The sequence below is a fragment of the Haliotis cracherodii genome, unplaced genomic scaffold, assembly GCF_022045235.1.
Source record: "Haliotis cracherodii isolate W230 unplaced genomic scaffold, xgHalCrac1.p SCAF_10, whole genome shotgun sequence".
Taxonomy (NCBI): Eukaryota; Metazoa; Mollusca; class Gastropoda; order Lepetellida; family Haliotidae; genus Haliotis; species Haliotis cracherodii.
The window spans coordinates 35,310,333-35,328,650 of NW_027266265.1; the positions used below are offsets into that span (position 1 = coordinate 35,310,333).

General features: G+C 41.0%; 1 protein-coding gene across 1 annotated transcript; it reads left to right on the plus strand.

The window, feature by feature from the left end:
• The first annotated feature begins 8,573 nt into the window (after positions 1-8,573).
• LOC139449838 (uncharacterized) lies at positions 8,574-17,999 on the plus strand. Its single transcript, XM_071231394.1, has 2 exons — positions 8,574-8,830; positions 14,432-17,999. Exons 1-2 carry the CDS (start codon positions 8,806-8,808, stop codon positions 15,574-15,576), a joined length of 1,170 nt encoding a protein of 389 aa, XP_071087495.1. The 5' UTR covers positions 8,574-8,805; the 3' UTR covers positions 15,577-17,999.
• The last annotated feature ends 319 nt before the right edge of the window (positions 18,000-18,318 follow it).

Sequence of the window (18,318 nt, forward strand, 5' to 3'; positions counted from 1 at the left end):
CCTGTGACCACTTTTAAGCGCTCGGTTCAAAATTATAATAAAGATGTATCTATTCTACAGTGGGACTACATCAAATTTCAAAACACAGTAGGTTTATCTCCTAAATGAGCGTCTGCGAGCCATTGGTATGCTTGAAGCAGGATCGACTGAACGTGATGTTGCAAGACAATTTAACGTCCACAGAAACATCATATGGCAACGGACGAATGCAGTCAGAGACCATCCTCGGAGTAACCAAAATCAACAAGACAACTGGATTCGAACAACACACCTACGAAATCGATTCCAGCCAGCAACAGTGACTGCAGGAACCATCCCTGGCCTGACGAATATCTTCATAAACCGTACGTCGTCGTCTCAGATGTGCAGGGATTGTCGCCAGAAGACCCGACAGACGTCCCATTTTGACAGGAAACCAGCGTCAAGCACGTCTACAGTGGTGCAGACAGCGTCTACGCTGTATGGCCATGCAGTGGGGACAAGTTCTATTCACTGACGAGTCTCGTTTTCACCTCAGCCACTCCGATGGACGGATTCGAGTGTATCGACGTCCAGGTGAACGTTACGTCAATCATTGTGTCATGGAAGAAGATCGGTTCGGGGCGGCAGCGTTTTGGTATGGGGTGGGATTACAGCAAGACAGAGGACCTGTTTGATAGTGGTATAGGGAAATCTCAATGGACAGCACTACCGCGACGAGATAAAGGCAGCTAAAATTTGTGTATTAGTTTGCAATGCGTGTCATGACACCAGGGTCATGTGGACGCACGAACTATACTTTAGATGAAATCTTATGAAGCCTTGCCCTACACATTCCATATTGATATAGACCCTTGAAGATCTGGGGTAGAACAGGCCTTCAGCAACCAAAGCTTGCCGTAAGAGGCGACTAACGGAGTCGGATGGTTAGACTCGCCGTCTTGGTTGATGCATGTCATCGATCTCAAATTGTGGATCGATGCTCATGATATGAACCTCTGGAATGACTGGTGCAGACTCGAATATGTATAGACCGCCGTCATATAGCTTGAATATTGCTGACCAACAACCAATCCACACATTTGGAGATATGAAAATACAAATCATCACAGAAAATGAACAGAGAAATAAACAGAAGGGGTATTAAATATAAGGTATAAAAGTTAAATGTTTATGGAAAGGAGAAAGTGTTCATCAATCAAATCAAGTGACTTCTGGTCAATGTCAAACTGGTGACCACCATGTAAGCACACAGCCTTATCCTCGGGATCCCTAGATGAATCTCGATATTGTGGAGAAGCCTATGCTTTGAGTCACTTTGGCCGAAGTCTTCAGGCAGTGGAATGAGTAGCTATTGCGCAGTTTAGAAAGGAGTCATGATCACCTGCATTGATTGCATTGTCTTGCCTGAGTGCTTCCATGATTGGTAGGAGCGAGTTTATAAGAGCTGTACAGGTACTGGTGCAGTTCATATTCCTTCCAAAAAGATACTTATCTTTCTCATACTGATGAGAGACCTGTATGATGGGAGGAACACCAATAAAGGAAAGTGCTATGTCTGTTCTAGTCTAAGAGGGTAGTCTTTGAGGCAGCTTATATTATTTTCACAGAATCTATTGGCTCTTTCATGTTGAAGGATGAGAGTTGTCGAAGTATCCTTAAGTGTTTAACGCCCAAATAGCGCTCCAGGAAGGACACTCGAGTTTGAGAGACCAGTCAATTGATGAAGGCCACCATCATGATGAATTCATGCGTTTATAAATCCAAAGAATAAACCTTCAGTTTTCTACAAATGCCTTGAACAAAATGTTTGCTAGTTATTGCCAGATGAATATGATCTGCAACCTCTGAGACCAGAACATCACCAAGCATCAATGCGATGGAACATCTTAACATCTGTGACGTAGTCTCGTTAAAGACAAATATTTCATGTTTATTGGGACTGTATCGAAAACGCCATTTACAACAGGTCATCATCATCTGGTCGAGTGTACGTTTCCTGTTACTGACGAATAAACCAACTATTGTAGACCTCACACCACATTTTCCTACAAGTAGTTTTTTATCTTATGTCTTGAGATTAATTCTGTGGAAACAATTGCTTGAGATAAGTAGCTTACATTGTAAGTGACCATGTCAGCGTTTGTTGTTTGTGACGTTTTACCAGCATCAGGGGACCCGTAAAAAACTTGGGTAGAATAGGTCTTCAGCAACCCATGCTTGCCGTAAAAGGTGACTATGCTTGTCGTAAAAGGCGACTAACGGGAACGGGTGGTCAGGCTCGCTGAACTGGTTGATGCATGTCATCGATCCCAATTGCGTGGATCGAGGCCCATGATATTAATCACTGGATTGTCTGGTCCAGACTCGATTATTTACAGACCGCCGTCATATAGCTGGAATATTGTAGAGTGCAGCGTTAAACAACAAACCAACCAACCAGCCAGCATCAGGGTCCTTTTGGGTGGCGTCCTTTCGTTGGGTGGGAAGAATAACTGATGAACATTACTGTCCCAGGATTCCTCTCGACCCCAGGCCCAATTTTATTGGCAGAAACATCAACAGAGCAGCTTCCAGAAGGTAACACTCATGATGGTCCTGTAAATCCTGTTTTCAGTGTCTCGAGCACATGAAGAAGAGATGAGCATTCGGGATTATCAACTAGTCCACAAGACAAACCATTAGTAACTGTGTGAGTGTTCTTCTTATTTAAATGAATATTAAATAAGATCACTTTGGTCTTTTTATTTTCACATTGAGACTTGCTTGATTTCACAGTATTGCTTGATGCGAGGTCAACAGGAGCACAAGCACAAGGCTGGTTACTGTTCCAATTGCGTGGATTGATGCTCATGATGTCAATCACTGGATTGTCTGATCCAGACTCGATTATTTACAGACCGCCGTCATAAAGCTGGAATATTGCTGAGTGCAGCGTTAAACAACAATCCAACCAACCAACCAACCAGCATCAGGGTCCTTTTGGGTGGCGTCCTTTCGTTGGGTCGGAAGATTAACTGATGATCATTACTGTCCCAGGATTCCTCTCACCCCCAGGCCCAATTTTATTGGCAGAAACATCAACAGAGCAGCTTCCAGAAGGTAACACTCATGATGGTCCTGTAAATCCTGTTTTCAGAGTCACGAGCACATGAAGAAGAGATGAGCATTCGGGATTATCAACTAGTCCACAAGACAAATCATTAGTAACTGTATGAGTGTTCTTCTTATTTGAATGAATATTAAATAAGATCACTTTGGTCTTTTTATTTTCACATTGAGACTTGCTTGATTTCACAGTATTGTTTGATGCGGGGGTCAACAGGAGCACAAGCACAAGGCTGGTTACTGTTCCAATTGCGTGGATTGATGCTCATGATGTCAATCACTGGATTGTCTGATCCAGACTCGATTATTTACAGACCGCCGTCATAAAGCTGGAATACTGCTGAGTGCGGCGTTAAACAACAAACAAACCAAACCAAACAAACTGTTGAGAACCTGACAATGCTGTTGTACTGAACACTCGTTTCTGATATTTTCGAATTGTCATGAAATTTAAGAATCTCGCAATTCGTGCATTTAATGCTGGGGGATATAGTCGACGCCTCGTCTGTCCGTCCGTAAGCATTTCGTTTCCTTAGCGTAACTCGAAAACTGTTCAATATTATTTAACAACAATTGACAGATATATCAAACAGGTACTCAAGTGGTGCCTTTTGGCATTTTTATTTTTCTCGATTTCCATGTAAACAATTTGTATTAGTCTCATAAGGGGGTGGATTTCGTTTTCGGAGCACAACTCAAAAACCATCGATATCTATCGAGCAATGAGATGTTAGTGTATGAGGAGCTCAACTTGAAAACTGTGAAAGACGTTTCTTTCAAACCTGGTACATGTGTTAACCAAGGGCTGAAGTGGTGCCTTTTGCGATTTTGGAATTTAAAAAAAAAAAAAAATTGTTTCCATGGCAACAAGTTTGACTTCGACTGTTCACAGTGGTGTGTTAGTCTGGGCCATATCTCTAAAACTAATTGGTACTCTTTCTTGCAACTGTGCACACACAAAGACCAGCTTGTCAAATTATACCTATTTCTACTTAAGGGTTATTATTATTAATATTTTTTTTCTGTTTCCATGCCAAGAAATTTCATTTTGCCTCATAGTGTTTATAGTGGTGTTTGTACCTGACATAGAAATACAAAGTTCCGAATCCCATTTCCATGGTATTGTTTTGATTGCTCAATTACCACTCTTGTACACGGACATATGGGTTAGATAGATATTTGCTCATCAAGTTGGACTTAATGTAATAGTCAGATGATAAAAAACAAAGCAGATGACAATAAAACCGATCGCCTAAACGCAACACGGCAAAGGCCATGGTAACCCGAGGCACGTGAGTTCCGTGCAAATTTAAAAAATCTTTTAAAATCCAGATCGGATAACATTCATTCGTTATTGAATTGCTACCACATGCCAAGGTTGACTAGAAATCAGTGACACCAAGCCCTTGGACGATTGCAAGCTGGACAAACTGCCCGGCAAGTCGCCAATGCATTTCAAAAGCACGTAAGGACCATATACAGGTTCCAGCAACGGTACCAGACCACTAACACTACAGATAACCGACCACGTAGTGGAAGACCGAGGGTCACCACCCGACGCCAGGATCGTCAGATTGTGGGACAGCATCTTCAAGATCGTTTTGTGACTGCAGCGGAAACTGCTCGACAGACCATGGGGACACACCAGCGACACATTAGTGAGGACACCATCGAATCTGGCGACGCCGTGGGAAACGTTATATTGTGTTATTGAGAGAGACTCGTGGGGCGGTCCGAACATCATGGTGTGGGGTGAAATTGGTCTTGCACAGAGGGTCGGCCCTGTGGTCTTCCAGAACATCGGTCCAGGGAGAAGCAATGGTGTCACAGCAGCTCGGTACATTGATTAAGTCTTGAGACCACACGCCATACCTCATTTCAGCATGATAACGCCCGTGCCCGGACTGCGAGAGCAACATGAGACTTCCTCCAGCGGAATGGCATCAGGACCATGCAGTGACCTGCCCTCAGTCCCGATTTAAATCCCATTGAGCACCTGTGGGACGAGATTCAAAGACTTCCGACCATGGCCGACAACTGCTGCTGAACTGCGTCAGGCGTTCCTCAGAGTGTGGGCTCAAGTGCCTTTGGCCTTCATCAACCGCCTCATCCATTCCATATATCGACGTTGCACGGCAGTCATCAATGCATATGGCGTACACACGAGATACTGACTTGTGATGCCATTTTCTCAGAGACTAAAGTACTCACGGAAATGAAAAAACCCTGGTTTTTTCGATCTCAGATTTTAAATAAATGCAGTTAATATACAAAATATATTAATATTCAAACAACTCAATTAGTACTAATTGGGCCTTGGCACAAATACAGCGTATCAAAGGTTTTTATGTCTTTTTACACGTAAAAGGGTGTAAAAATATGAAGAAAACAGACTATTGTGAAACTGAGCATAACCAAATCAAAATATCAAAAAATGTCAAAATATCAGAACGTAAAAGTAACATATTCCCTTCTCAAACAACAACTTACATGTCATTATTATTATGTACATAAACATAGCTGTTATTTTTATTGCTGTTTTGATAACTTTTTTCCAGGCTAATTTGCATAATGCCTATAGCCTGTTTCTGCCATGTCAATTTGGACTTAGTTTTATTTTTGAATGTTGAAAGTGCCTACAAAGTACCTCCTGTAAAGTACATTTTGTATTGAGCACGGAGATAAAACTAGCAAATCCAGACTAGTACTTTTCAAGTTGTTTTGTTATTTCGTATTTACATCTACGTAATGCTTTGTGTCGATTATTAAATAGAGCAAAACAGGTTTTTTCATTTCCATAAGTACTTAAGTGTTGTGTATCACTTTGAGACCATTTGACACTTTAATTTCAACCTTGATGATCAGTTTTCATCTTTTTAATATACGTTTCTGTTGCGCTTCAGTATATACAATGACGTATCGTCTGCAAAGAGACGTATATTACTGTCAATATCATCAACCTCGATGAAACACCTTCTGAGCAAAAGTCGTATGACGCGTTTTGAAATAGTGGTGGAAAAAGCATCCGCGATTGTACCTCAAAAGTTGTGAAATGTGGACACCAATTTACGATTATTGCACAACCAGAAAATGCATGAAAACGATGACCATATTTACACACCTCCATAGTTATGTATCTCCATAGTGACTTTTATTTCAAATTAAAACCGCGTTATTTTGTGCAAATTTGGCTGCCAAATGCTACGTATACGTTAAACGTTTGTCACATTCAACCAGAGTTACACGTTCATTTCCTAGCTTGGATACATTTGGGAAATACTGTTTCTCATGTATTAAATAATATTTTCACAAGTAAATGTTTCTTAAGCTTTCGGTTATTGCATGCTCAAACAGAATCACAACTTATTGATTTTGTTATTTGGCGATTACATAATTTAGAGGACTATTTGCTCATCGGCTTCATGAAATGCATGTAAAAATACTTGTAAATACTCGACGACGTTAAACACGCGTATTGATACATATAATAACTGAAGGTGATCTCTCTTACAATCGACGCCCTCGTCTAGGTACTTTTCACTTTAACTTCACTCGTAGCTCGTAAATTATTATGTAATTAAATCACAAATTTCTTTCAAGCGTACACTGTGAGGTGAGGTGAGATAAAAATGGGGTTCACATGTAAATAATTTCACGTCTTTTTTAATAGTGTGTGTGTGTGTTTCATAGTGCTAGCCCACTGAGATACCGTTTACCGCAGTTTAACATGGTTGACCCACTTATACACTTTATACTGACTCTGAGCTGACCTTAATACTATGCGCCAGGCAGGGTAACAAAAGGTACCATTTTTAACGCCGTTTGGTATGACGCGGCTGGGAATCGAACCGCCACGTTCTGCTCTCCGGCCGGTAGTACACTGTACAAGACCTATGGCCAGGGAAGTACCAATGGTCATGGCATATTGGACAATATATAGGTGCATTTCAAGATATGTCGTACTATATGCAAATGTTGTTTGTTTGTTGTTGTGTTATATGGCAGTCTATTTTATTGTTAATTGTATATAAGGGGACAAAAGCGTGCCTCTCGTATCTCTCACACATTTTATTACATCAAGACCAGCTTTCTCGTGAAGATCACTCATCATCCCTGATTCCCTGCCTAGGCCCAACTCGGAAGTTTGACCTATGTCGCCCCTGGGTGAATATATTATCATCACTGACTTTTGCTATCATTACGGTATTTTTGTATTCGGTACTGACCAATGCGATCATATTATAAACTATCACTGAATATTGTACTACTACTCTATTGTGAACTGCCATTATAATTGTTGTGCAGTATTTTTTGTTAATTTGTAAACCTAGTTAATTTTGTAATACATTTGTTGATTGTATACCACTTGTTGGTTGGTTGTTGGTTTCACACTAAATTCTTTTACGTACAAATTTATGGGTTAACATATTGTTTCAATTTGGGAATCGACACGTAGCAGTTGTTTGTTTGTTGTTTAACGCTGCACTCAGCTATATTCCAGCTATATGTCTGTAAGTAATCCATTCTGAACCAGACAATCCAGTAATTGACATCATGAGCATTGATCCACGCAAATGGGATACGATGATATGCATCAACCAAGTCAGCGAGCCTGACCACCCGATCCCGTTAGTCCCTCTTCCAACAAGCAGGGGCTGCTAAAGACCTATCCAACCCTGATCTTCACAGGTTTATTGAAATGAAATATACATTCACGTATACATGTATATGGCATTCAATATACTCACGTCTCGTGATTTGCTGACCTAGAGTATTTTTACATAAATAACAATTGCAGTGTGTGTGTGTGCGAGTTTGTGAGTGAGTGAGTGTGTTTTCCTAAACATCCCAGTATTTCATTTACCACAAGGTTCTTAGACGTTTACCACTTTGGTGAAATCCACGAGCATTGGTACGTTCTGAAATGCGGACATTATCAAAGTGAATCTAGGAATCGAACCCTAATTCTCGAATCCGGTCCACGACCCTGCGGGAAACCAAAGTTGTGCCACATCAAGTCTAGATAAACCTAAATTAAGTCTATTTCCCTGATCCCACTACAGTCGGAAAGGTTCTATTGAAAAATATAAATACAATTAAATTACTGAACTGTTTTCATACGCAAGTGTTTGTCTTTGGCCAGCCATGCTGCAGGCATTGTGAGCGCCAACGCCAGAGAATATTCAGTCCCGATTATCCACCGAGATAACATGTCTATGAACATCGCAAAAACGTTCCATAGAATAAAAGTTTTAAAAACCTACACGTAGATCTAGATCGTGATATGCTGAAGGAGGCTCCACACCCTACAGACTGGAGCTTCGTTGAGAGCCGTATTACCCAGACTGCCGAATTCTCACCATATAGATCAGCCAACTTCCCTTTGCTGTTCCCCAGCAGTTCTCTAATTTTGGCGGTTACCGTGGCAACGTTCCTCCTGACCGAGTTTCCATGGGAAAATGTCTTTTTTGCCAGTGCGATCTGACACAAGAGCACAATGAGAAATATATTCGGCTGTTTCAAGCATGCGTGTACATCTCAGATGTGAACGCATGACGCTTCCAACAAGGATCAAATGCCAGGAGTTAAATTGGGAGGTGAAAGCGGGCACTGTCAGTCTCTATGCCGTGCCAGCCCTCGCCAAGGCTGCCAGCCCGCATCGCTAGCTAAACAAACTAAAGAGGATGTGATCCCGTGATTTTGAACTTTCCCCCATTCATGGATTATATAACAAGGCCCCGTTGTAAGTATTGATACTAATGTACTAAGACAATCATTATTTTAAACGGAAAGAGGGATGGCGATGTATGCCAGAGTCTTGTGGAACCATTTTCAAAAGTCAGTGAAGACAAATTTTAACATATGGTATGCGTAAACAATGGTTGCGGTATCTTCCTCAATCCAGTACATCGCCGTCTTTACGAGATGTTTTGCGGATCCAGAGGGGTGGTGTGTGTGTGTGCAGAGCTCCGACCGCGGGATCATGTAAACTTTACTAATAACAAAAAAAAACTCGCAGCCGAGGCTGAATCGACTCGGATTTGGACTTATTGATATGGAAAGGGTTTGGGTCGCTTTTATTTATTTTATTTAAACAAAATATTAAACATTCGTTCATTTGGATTTTCTTGTACAGGGGTTCATGTGTACTAAATGTAAACAAGATTAGAAGAGCACTTGAAAGTTATCATGTAATCCCAATATTTATATATCCATCCTATTTAAGAAAATATGTATTTGCTTTTGGAAATATGCTTTAATACAATTAGTCATGATTTCACGTTGTTTCACAAGACTTTTTTTTGTAGTGTACCGTAAACCAATATATAAGCGCAAGTTGCTTTTTTCAATTCCGAAGGTCTTTAGTTTATTTGAAGCAGTTATTTATAGTCTGTATTGTTTGCAATATATTTGTGTTTTTACTTTAGCATGTCTCGCCTCAATGATTTAGTCGAAGCAGACATTTATTTCATTTGGTGCGTGGAATGACCTGAAAGGTGTTCAAACATAGAAGACCGCCTCCGTGGTCTAGTGGTAGAGCGTCCGCCCGGAGAGCGGAAGGTCCAGGGTTCGATCCCGGGCCGCGTCATACAAAAAGACGTTAAAAGATTGTACTTGTTGTTACCCTGTCTGGCGCTCGGCATTAAGGGGCTAAAACAAGGACTGGTCGGCATCGGCATCGGCATATCGGCATCAGTCCGGACTAGTACAAGCAGCCACACATACACGTGCATGCACGTCGCTATATAAGTGCAATAATCTTGGACGCGACGTTAAACCTAATTTCACCTCACCTCACCTCAAACATAGAAACTTTATGGTGTCACACTAACCTGACACACAGGAAAACAGTTTTTACGCTGACATTTACAAGGAGTTAATGTGCCGCAGCCAGCAATGTTCGGCTATAATATAGCGACTTTTGGAGATGGGCGCCACCTGTAATCGGCCTTTTTTACAGGCGCCATCTGGTGGTAGTATTTAATACAGTATTGACTTTAATGAATCGCGGACATCTCTTTGCCCCTTCTATCCACGCTGCCTCGAACTCGCCTATTCAACGTCCAAATCTGAGTGAGTGAGTGAGTGAGTGAGTGAGTATGGTTTTACGCCGCTTTTAGCAATATTCCAGCAATATCACGGCGGGGGACACCAGAAATGGGCTTCACACATTGTACCCATGTCGGGAATCGAACCCAGGTCTTCAGCGTGACGAGCGAACGCTTTAACCTCTAGGCTACCCGACCGCCCCTCTCCAAATCTGAAAAATCTGAAAAAACAAGACCAACTCAAAGTTTTCATATTAATAATAATAACAAAACTAAATATACGATAATTAAAACATTTGTAACTGTTACCTCGACCCTGTATGTACGTATTTTGTCATTGTACACAATTTGCCTATGTACGAAAGACATATGTGTTGCTGGGTTTGTTTTATAAGAAAAATATACATTTTGAATCGTGAATCTTGAAACTAGTAACATATACGTTGTTTCTTACGAGAAGGGCCGACTCCGTGGTCTAGCGTCCGCCTGGAGAGCGGAAGGTCCGGGTTGGATCCCCGCCGCGTCATACCAGAAGACGTTAAAAGATGGTACTTGTTGTTACCCTGTCTGGTGCTCGGCATGAAGGGGCTAAAGCAAGGACTGGTCGGCTCAGAGTCAGTATACTGTGTCTGAGTGGGGTATACATGTTAAACTGCGGCATGGTATCTCAGTGTGCTAGTGTAGCACAACAGACAAACACGGTCTTCGGTTTCAGCAGTTTTAATAATAACAAGGACTATTTTTATACGCTGGTACTACGAACACTTAACACGGACGTGGCAGAGACTGTGAGAGAGGCTATGGGCTGTTTCAGGCGTGACCCAGTCTGACTAGAGCTCGTCCCAGTGTGCTGGCCTTCTGAGCGGTGACTTGACTGTTAGCTGTTGGCCGTTGGCTCGTGTTCTTCTGCCGTTTCTTCTGGACTGCTCTGTCTGTCTGGTCCTGGTTAGTGTTCAGCGCCCTTCTCTGCCTCTCTCCTGACTACACTGACAGTGCGGTTTATATAGGAGTTTCTCAGCGGATGGCTGTGACTCTCAAATCTTTAGGGGGGTCAAAACAAGTTCGTGGTACAATATACCGGAAACTCTTTGTCAACAACTGTCCGATTTATAACCATCATCTGGTCATAAAATGACACTCAAATCTTTAAGGGGGGGTCGACACAAGTTCGTGGTACAATACACTGGAAACTCTTTGTCAACAACTGTCCGATTTATGACCATCACCTGGTCATGAAAAGACACTCAACCTTTTAAGGGGGGCCAGTAACCTTTCTTCTGATGAACACAATAAGCCCACCTCTACACAGCCTCTGGCCATCCTGGATAGTGTTACACTAGCACTGTAAATCGGCATCAGAACGGACTAGTACAAGCAGCCACACACACACACACACACACACACACACACACACACACACACACACACACACACACACACACACACACACACTCGTGTATATATATATTTATAAGTGCAATAAACTTGAACATCTCACCTCTTGCGACAAGTTGAGGACCAGTTGTGATCCAGAATAACGGTTAGAGGTCAAAATATGCTGTACCACTTCCTTACTGTGACATGAACTGGACAATTGGACTGTAATCACGGCACTTACATTCATGACGTATGTCACTAAGGTATTACGTGAAAATTACGTTTTTGAATTTTCAGATCTTGTCATCTGTCATCCATGCAACTAAAACCGAAAAGGAATCAAACATGCCCATGATAAGATGTGATGTTAAGACACACTGTTAGAGCTTCTGATTCCATAGCTCTTTATCAGAAGGATTAATGGGAGATGTATTCAAGTGTATGGCGATGTGAGGGTCCAAACGTTCAGACGTTTAATAGTTCTCTGAGTCAATATATTTTGTACAATGTTTCACGTACATTACCTTCAGGAATTGGAACATATTTTAGATACACGCCCACGTTTTTGATCATGAGTGACAAAATGTCTTTCATGCTCACCAAAACGTTTCGGTGTTTATTTAGATTACCAATTGACTTGCCTAAGCATGTGTTTGTAACGGATGCTACCGGTTTGGCAGGATACGCTCACCTTTTCGCGAACATCAAGTCAAAGACCTACATTACTTCGGCACTTCTTCCCACATCAAACTGATGTCAAACTCAAACGCTCAAACTGATATAAATGAAATACTGTTCAAAGTGATATTTAACTTATTAAATGTATTGTGTGTTACTGCAACTGTCAAATGTATGTGTAGTGAGGTAATTTTGTATGTACAGGAAAGCACATTCAATCATCCAGTTGATTTGATAAGAATATACTTGCGTCAGTGTGTATTTTATCAACGCCCCAAAACCGTATTTTTTTAAACACATATTATAACAGATCACATACACGCATGGTACCATATGCTAACTACTACATCCAGCAGTGGTCGCAATTTACTTGGATCTGAGCAGAGAATGTGGGGCTTGAAGTCACAAGAGGACGTTTCAGTTACTAGCTCTGTCCTAGCTCTTACGTTGAACAATGCCACATGGTGACAGCTGATGATAATAACCATCACATGACAAGCAGGCAGCGCATTTTTTATTTCCCAAAAGAGAGAAATATACACATTATAACAAAAAAATCTACTCATCATTTAATTATAAGAGTTGAAAACCTAACAAGATTTCTCTTTACATTTAATCCTTTTAATTTTTACGAAACTTTATTGTAGTTAAACATTTATCGTTCTTGTTTTGGGCTTTGAGTTTGTTTTTATTTTCCATTATATCAGCAATATATTTATAAGAAACGGTCCGATCTATTCTAACATGTCTGTGCTGCCCAGAATGGTTCATTGCTGGTGCCCCCCGTCGTGATAATGCTGGAATATTGCTAAAAGCGGCGTAAAAGCATACTCACTCACTCATTCACTGAATGGTTCCACTGTCTAGAGTAAGGTGATTTGGCGTATTATTTAATTACAAACTTCAAGGTCTGGAACAATTAACGAATGCCGCATGTAACGTGGGAGAACGGAGTGTGGTCGTGGGGCTGAAGAGATGAGTTGGGACATTTGATCATGAATACAGATAATGACAATAAAAAGCAATGACAAAGACACTATTGTCTGTAAGTTTGCTACAAGACTAATAGTAATAGTCCGTCATTTTCACTCTCATTGCTGCGTTCAGTAAATCAACAGATCACATTTCTTAAAATTTACCTTCATTTAGTTACAGTTCTAGCCAAATAATACACAACCGATTGTCCGGTATAGTGGTATTGTCCTGTGCATAGCGGGAGGGATAGGCGATCTCAATAAACTTGGTAACATGGTTTACCTTGACTTCTTGGCGCGGGTCTGAATTTCACTGACAGGTTAAATGTATCCTTAAACTGACGTATCAGCAAACCTCACTGCACTACGCGAACAGATCCTAGAAGAAGACATGAAAACCACAGCAAGATATGCGAAACCAACCGCTTCCCGAAGAAAGCCTCATGTTCGTCACGGGACCAGCGCCATGTGATTGGCCATTATTATTTGTACAAGGCAGAACCGACCCTTTTCCTGACACTTTCTGGACGCTCACCAATTACGCAATTGTAATTAATGCCCAAGTGCTATAAAAATAAGTTTTCATATTTGCAATACTGTCTTGTGTTACAAAGTGTGTCTGTACCTTCTGAGGGTAATGCCAATATGACTATGGTACTGTAAACAGAAATATTATATAGGATAGGACCAAAAAACTTTTTCTTATATGAAAACATAACATATTTATATAAACTATATAATATGCAACAATAAGTTTTTTTCAGGTGTATACATGTTAATGTTGAATAAGCAGCATGTGAGAGTTGCGGCCCTTAAATGTGCCAGGATATACTTATCGTAGATTCGGATCTTAGGTTCGTCCTATGCTGCACTAATGTTCGTCGTTGTACAAGTCTAAGAGATCCGGGGCAGAATAGGTCTTCAGCAACCTATACTTGCGGTAAAATGATTGTCGTAAGAGGCGACTAACGGGATCGGGTGATCGGCTTGATGCATGCCATTTTATCCCAGTTTCGTGGATCGATGCTTATGATGTCAATCACTGGTTTGTGTGGTCCAGACTCGATTATTTACAGACCGCCGTCATATAGCTGAAATATTGCTGAGGGCGGCGTTAAACAACACACAAACAAACAAACAAACAAACAAATGTACAAGTCTACGTGCCGAGATCAAGTGCCTCAGCGTGAAATATTGCTTCGTGACTGTTTCGTTAGAACAACATCACTCACTCATTTATGTGTAATTTATTTCGTTTCGTTTCAGTGAATGTCAACTCAATGGGATCTCGAACGTTTGGAGCGCTGTATCCTGTACGAGCAGGTCATGGCATCATGTTTGTTCTGTTCTTCGTCAGCGTCTCGATGTGTGGCTACCTGTATCTGTACAACTCCTCCCATATGCTACAACCCCGACGTTTCTCTTTCTGGCTCAACACGTCACGACATGGGTTCATGGCCAATCTCCAACTTCCGTTTTATACGAAACGTAATTGGACAAGAGACATAAAGGAGGCCGATGACTCACTTCCGGTCACACCTCTTTTAACCATGTTTACCTCCTGGCCTTCAAACGACAAGAAATACGAGGTGAGGAATATCACACTGAAGAACTGGGCAAATCTCAGACCTCATATCAGACCTGTCTTCTTTAGCACCAACGGGAAGGACACAAAAGACATTATCCGACATGGCTGGGAGGTACTTCCGGTCACTAAGATCGCTGCTTCCGGTGCACCTGTGTTGAAATATATGTATTTGGATGTTATCCGTAAGTTCAAGTCAAAACTCTACAGTTACTCAAATGGAGATATTCTGTTCGACGATGGGTTGATCAGAACGTTGAAAACCGTTGTGTCTAGCTATTTTCCACCATCGAATCCGATACTGATTATCGGTCAAAGGACTAATGTTCTACGTGTTACAGCGGATGAAGGAACAAATATGGACAGTCTTTCTACCATTGCCCGACAAAGAGGCAAACTATTTCTAACGGTTGCCGAGGACTATTTTATAACTGATTCAACATTTCCTTGGGGCCACATTCCTGCAATTGTCATTGGACGTCCTGCGTATGATAACTGGCTTGTACTGAACTCCTGCCAGCATGACCACACTGTAATAGATGCGACTGCCTCGATTCTGGCTGTTCATCAGACCACAAAAGCTGGTAATTTCGAAGGGATGACTCGCAAAAATAATGATTATAACGCGGGTCTTCTCCGCAACCTTTACAAGTATATTAAATTTGCAGCTGGTGCCACGTCGTGTGCCCCATTGGTAACAAAACGCAATGAGACTAGTGTATATATAAGTCAGAGAACAACTTTCAAGAAAACCTGCTACCTGTATTATAAATCTTTGGGTTGGAAGACAAAATTGGTAAATGTTACACCCTCTAAGAACGAATGATGGTCTTTCATAGTAGACGGGTATGGCCCAAGACGCAGACCATTGGTAAAAAAGATACGAGTGGCTCGCGCAGCTGATGCCCTGCAATTCACTGTGAAAAGGTTCCTCTCTTCGAACCTAGAGTCGTGAGTGTGTATGTGTGGGTGGATGGATGGATGGATGCATGGACAAGATCACACTCATGTCTACTGCGCGGTAGACACCTTTACCCCGTCGTTGGAATTGTATATTAAAAAAATGATATATCGTGTATGATATAAGCGGTTGATCACTACCAATTTGTGCATTGTTGAGATTGAAATTAAGTTCGGATCTGACCTATTTTATGTGACTATACAACAGAGGATTTGTACGGATGATTATTACATACGAACAACGCGTGTGTGTGTGTGTGTGCGTGCGTGTGTGCGTGCGTGTGTGCGTGCGTGCGTGCGTGCGTGCGTGCGTGCGTGTATGTATATGCATATTTTCCTTTGCAAAGATGAAACAGCTTGCTGTGCGGTGGAACCGTGTTGTTTCGTTGTAATCTGTATTTTCATTCTTGAGACATGAGGGGCGTCTGTAGAATTATATTACCTTGCTGATAATATACTGATGACAAAATTTAAGGTGTGAACGGACGAGTGTTTGGGTTGATATCTGTGCGTACCCAGATGTTTTTCATTATGTTTTGGACACAGGGTATTCAACTGTACATTTTATGTGGAATGTGTCATATTCTTACGTAAAGCCTCAGTACAGTTTATTTATGGTAGACACGTGGAGGACATATCCAAATTTGATGCATCAGTGACAAAAATAACATCCGATGCAATGCCCTATTTTGACTTGTGCCATGCGTTCCGTGTGTATTGTTTGAGCAATTGACTTGCCTTTGCATGTGTTTGTAACGGTGCCACCGATGGAGCAGGATACGCTCACTTTTCCTCAAACACTTGGTATCATCACTATTTCCAAGTGATTCATAAACTACATGCTTATGATACAGTCGGAATCGTGCAAGCGACTCTGTATTTAACGGAGATTTTTGTGGCTATGGGCAAGGTTTTGTCGCTTTTATTTAGCAGATATTTCTTATGGCCATGCAAAGGGCTTTGTCACTTTTATTTAGCAGAGATTTCTTGGGCTTTTGAAAGGATTTTTTCACTTTGATATTCTCTCAATCTGAAGTTCAGAAACTTCACATGCATTCCGACACTGACAGGAAAAAAATATTATTCAGAGTTTCAGCTAATACATAAACACTATAAAATCTATATCTGCTCAATTGACCTGACATGACACGTATTTATGAACCATAATATGTAATATATCGAAACTAGAAGTGGGTCTTGGGACACCTTGAGCCACCGATGAGTGATATCGGTATCATAGGCTATGACGTCACTTCTGTGAATGGTATTATAGCAGATCAGTAAATGCTTAAGAGAGTATTATATACGTGTTCCTTGATGTAAATTTCGTGAAATAATGTTTGTTTGTTTGTTGTTTAAAAAAGCGCCTTCCATTTTTTTTGCAAGTTTTTATTGGCCAGGATAGTTATGAATTGTGAGCACACAGGTCAGTGGTGTATTGACAGGCCAGGGGAAAGTCATGTCGGGGTCAAGCTTAATGATATATCGTGGCATCAAAGGTCTTTCACTTTTGGGGAGCGCAATGGTGAGTGGTGTATTGACAGACCAGGGGCAAGTGATGTGGGGTCAAGCATAATCGTGGCATCATGATAATTGCTTGGAGAAGGTTTTCATCATCATAATCGCCAAAGTAAAAGCAGCCGTTGCAACAAGGAACAAAAACACATTAGAAAACATTTCTAAATAGATTTGCATTATGGTTATCGATAGTATGCTGAAATAAAATACATCGAATCACAATTAAACATAATAGATTAAATATAGTAGATGGTTATTTTAAACTAAGCAGTCGTTAAACGTTCAGAAGGATAAGGGGTGAACCGTTCCAGTCAGTCATCTACTAACAACCTGGAAGATCAAAAGCAAGATTTTAACGAAATACTCCACAATGGAACAAAACGCCATATCTCTCAAAACAAACAACTAATTGATTTACAACAATGTAGAGTGCCCGGTTATTTTGTTACTTTAATACATAATGCCTACTTCATGGCCGTTTAGGAACATGCTGTTAGATGGCTGCCATTGAATGTGACCAACTGCGTGAGCGATTTAGAGGTAAACAATTCTCGTCATGTGTTCATTGTATGTACAAACACGCCATTATTAGCATGATTGCTTGTTTCAAACGACTATGCGTGTTTGTTTCACACAACGGATAAAGTTGTGCATTTATCAACCGCAACTACTATTTTACTCAACATGTCAGTAATTTGCGCACAACCATGGCCTTAAAGCGAATCTTTACTGATGAGACCAGTTTAAGATTATTTTACCAAAGAAAATATTTTTGCCTCTGTAAAACAATCATAAGTAGTTTCAAAGAATAAACTTGTTATAGTAACCCTAGCATTCCTGTTGTTTTGGTATGAAATCCATTCAGCTAATTTCAAGGCATTATCACCACTACCAACGTGTGCATCACGAGTAACTGTCTACACACGTATGTATCACGAGTAAGTGGCTACATATATATGTATCACTATTACCTGTCTACATACATATGTATCACGAGTAACTGGCGGCATACGCATGTATCACGAGTAACTGGCTACATACGTATCACGAGTAACTGTCTACATACATATGTATCACGAGTAACTGGCGG

What these genes read in the sequence shown, in the direction of transcription:
- LOC139449838 (XM_071231394.1), top strand. Translation starts at nt 8,806, where the DNA reads ATGGATTATATAACAAGGCCCCGTT. An exon ending in TTATATAACAAGGCCCCGTT is followed by an intron (nt 8,831 to 14,431) that starts GTAAGTATTGAT and finishes GTTTCGTTTCAG; the next exon opens with TGAATGTCAACTCAATGGGA.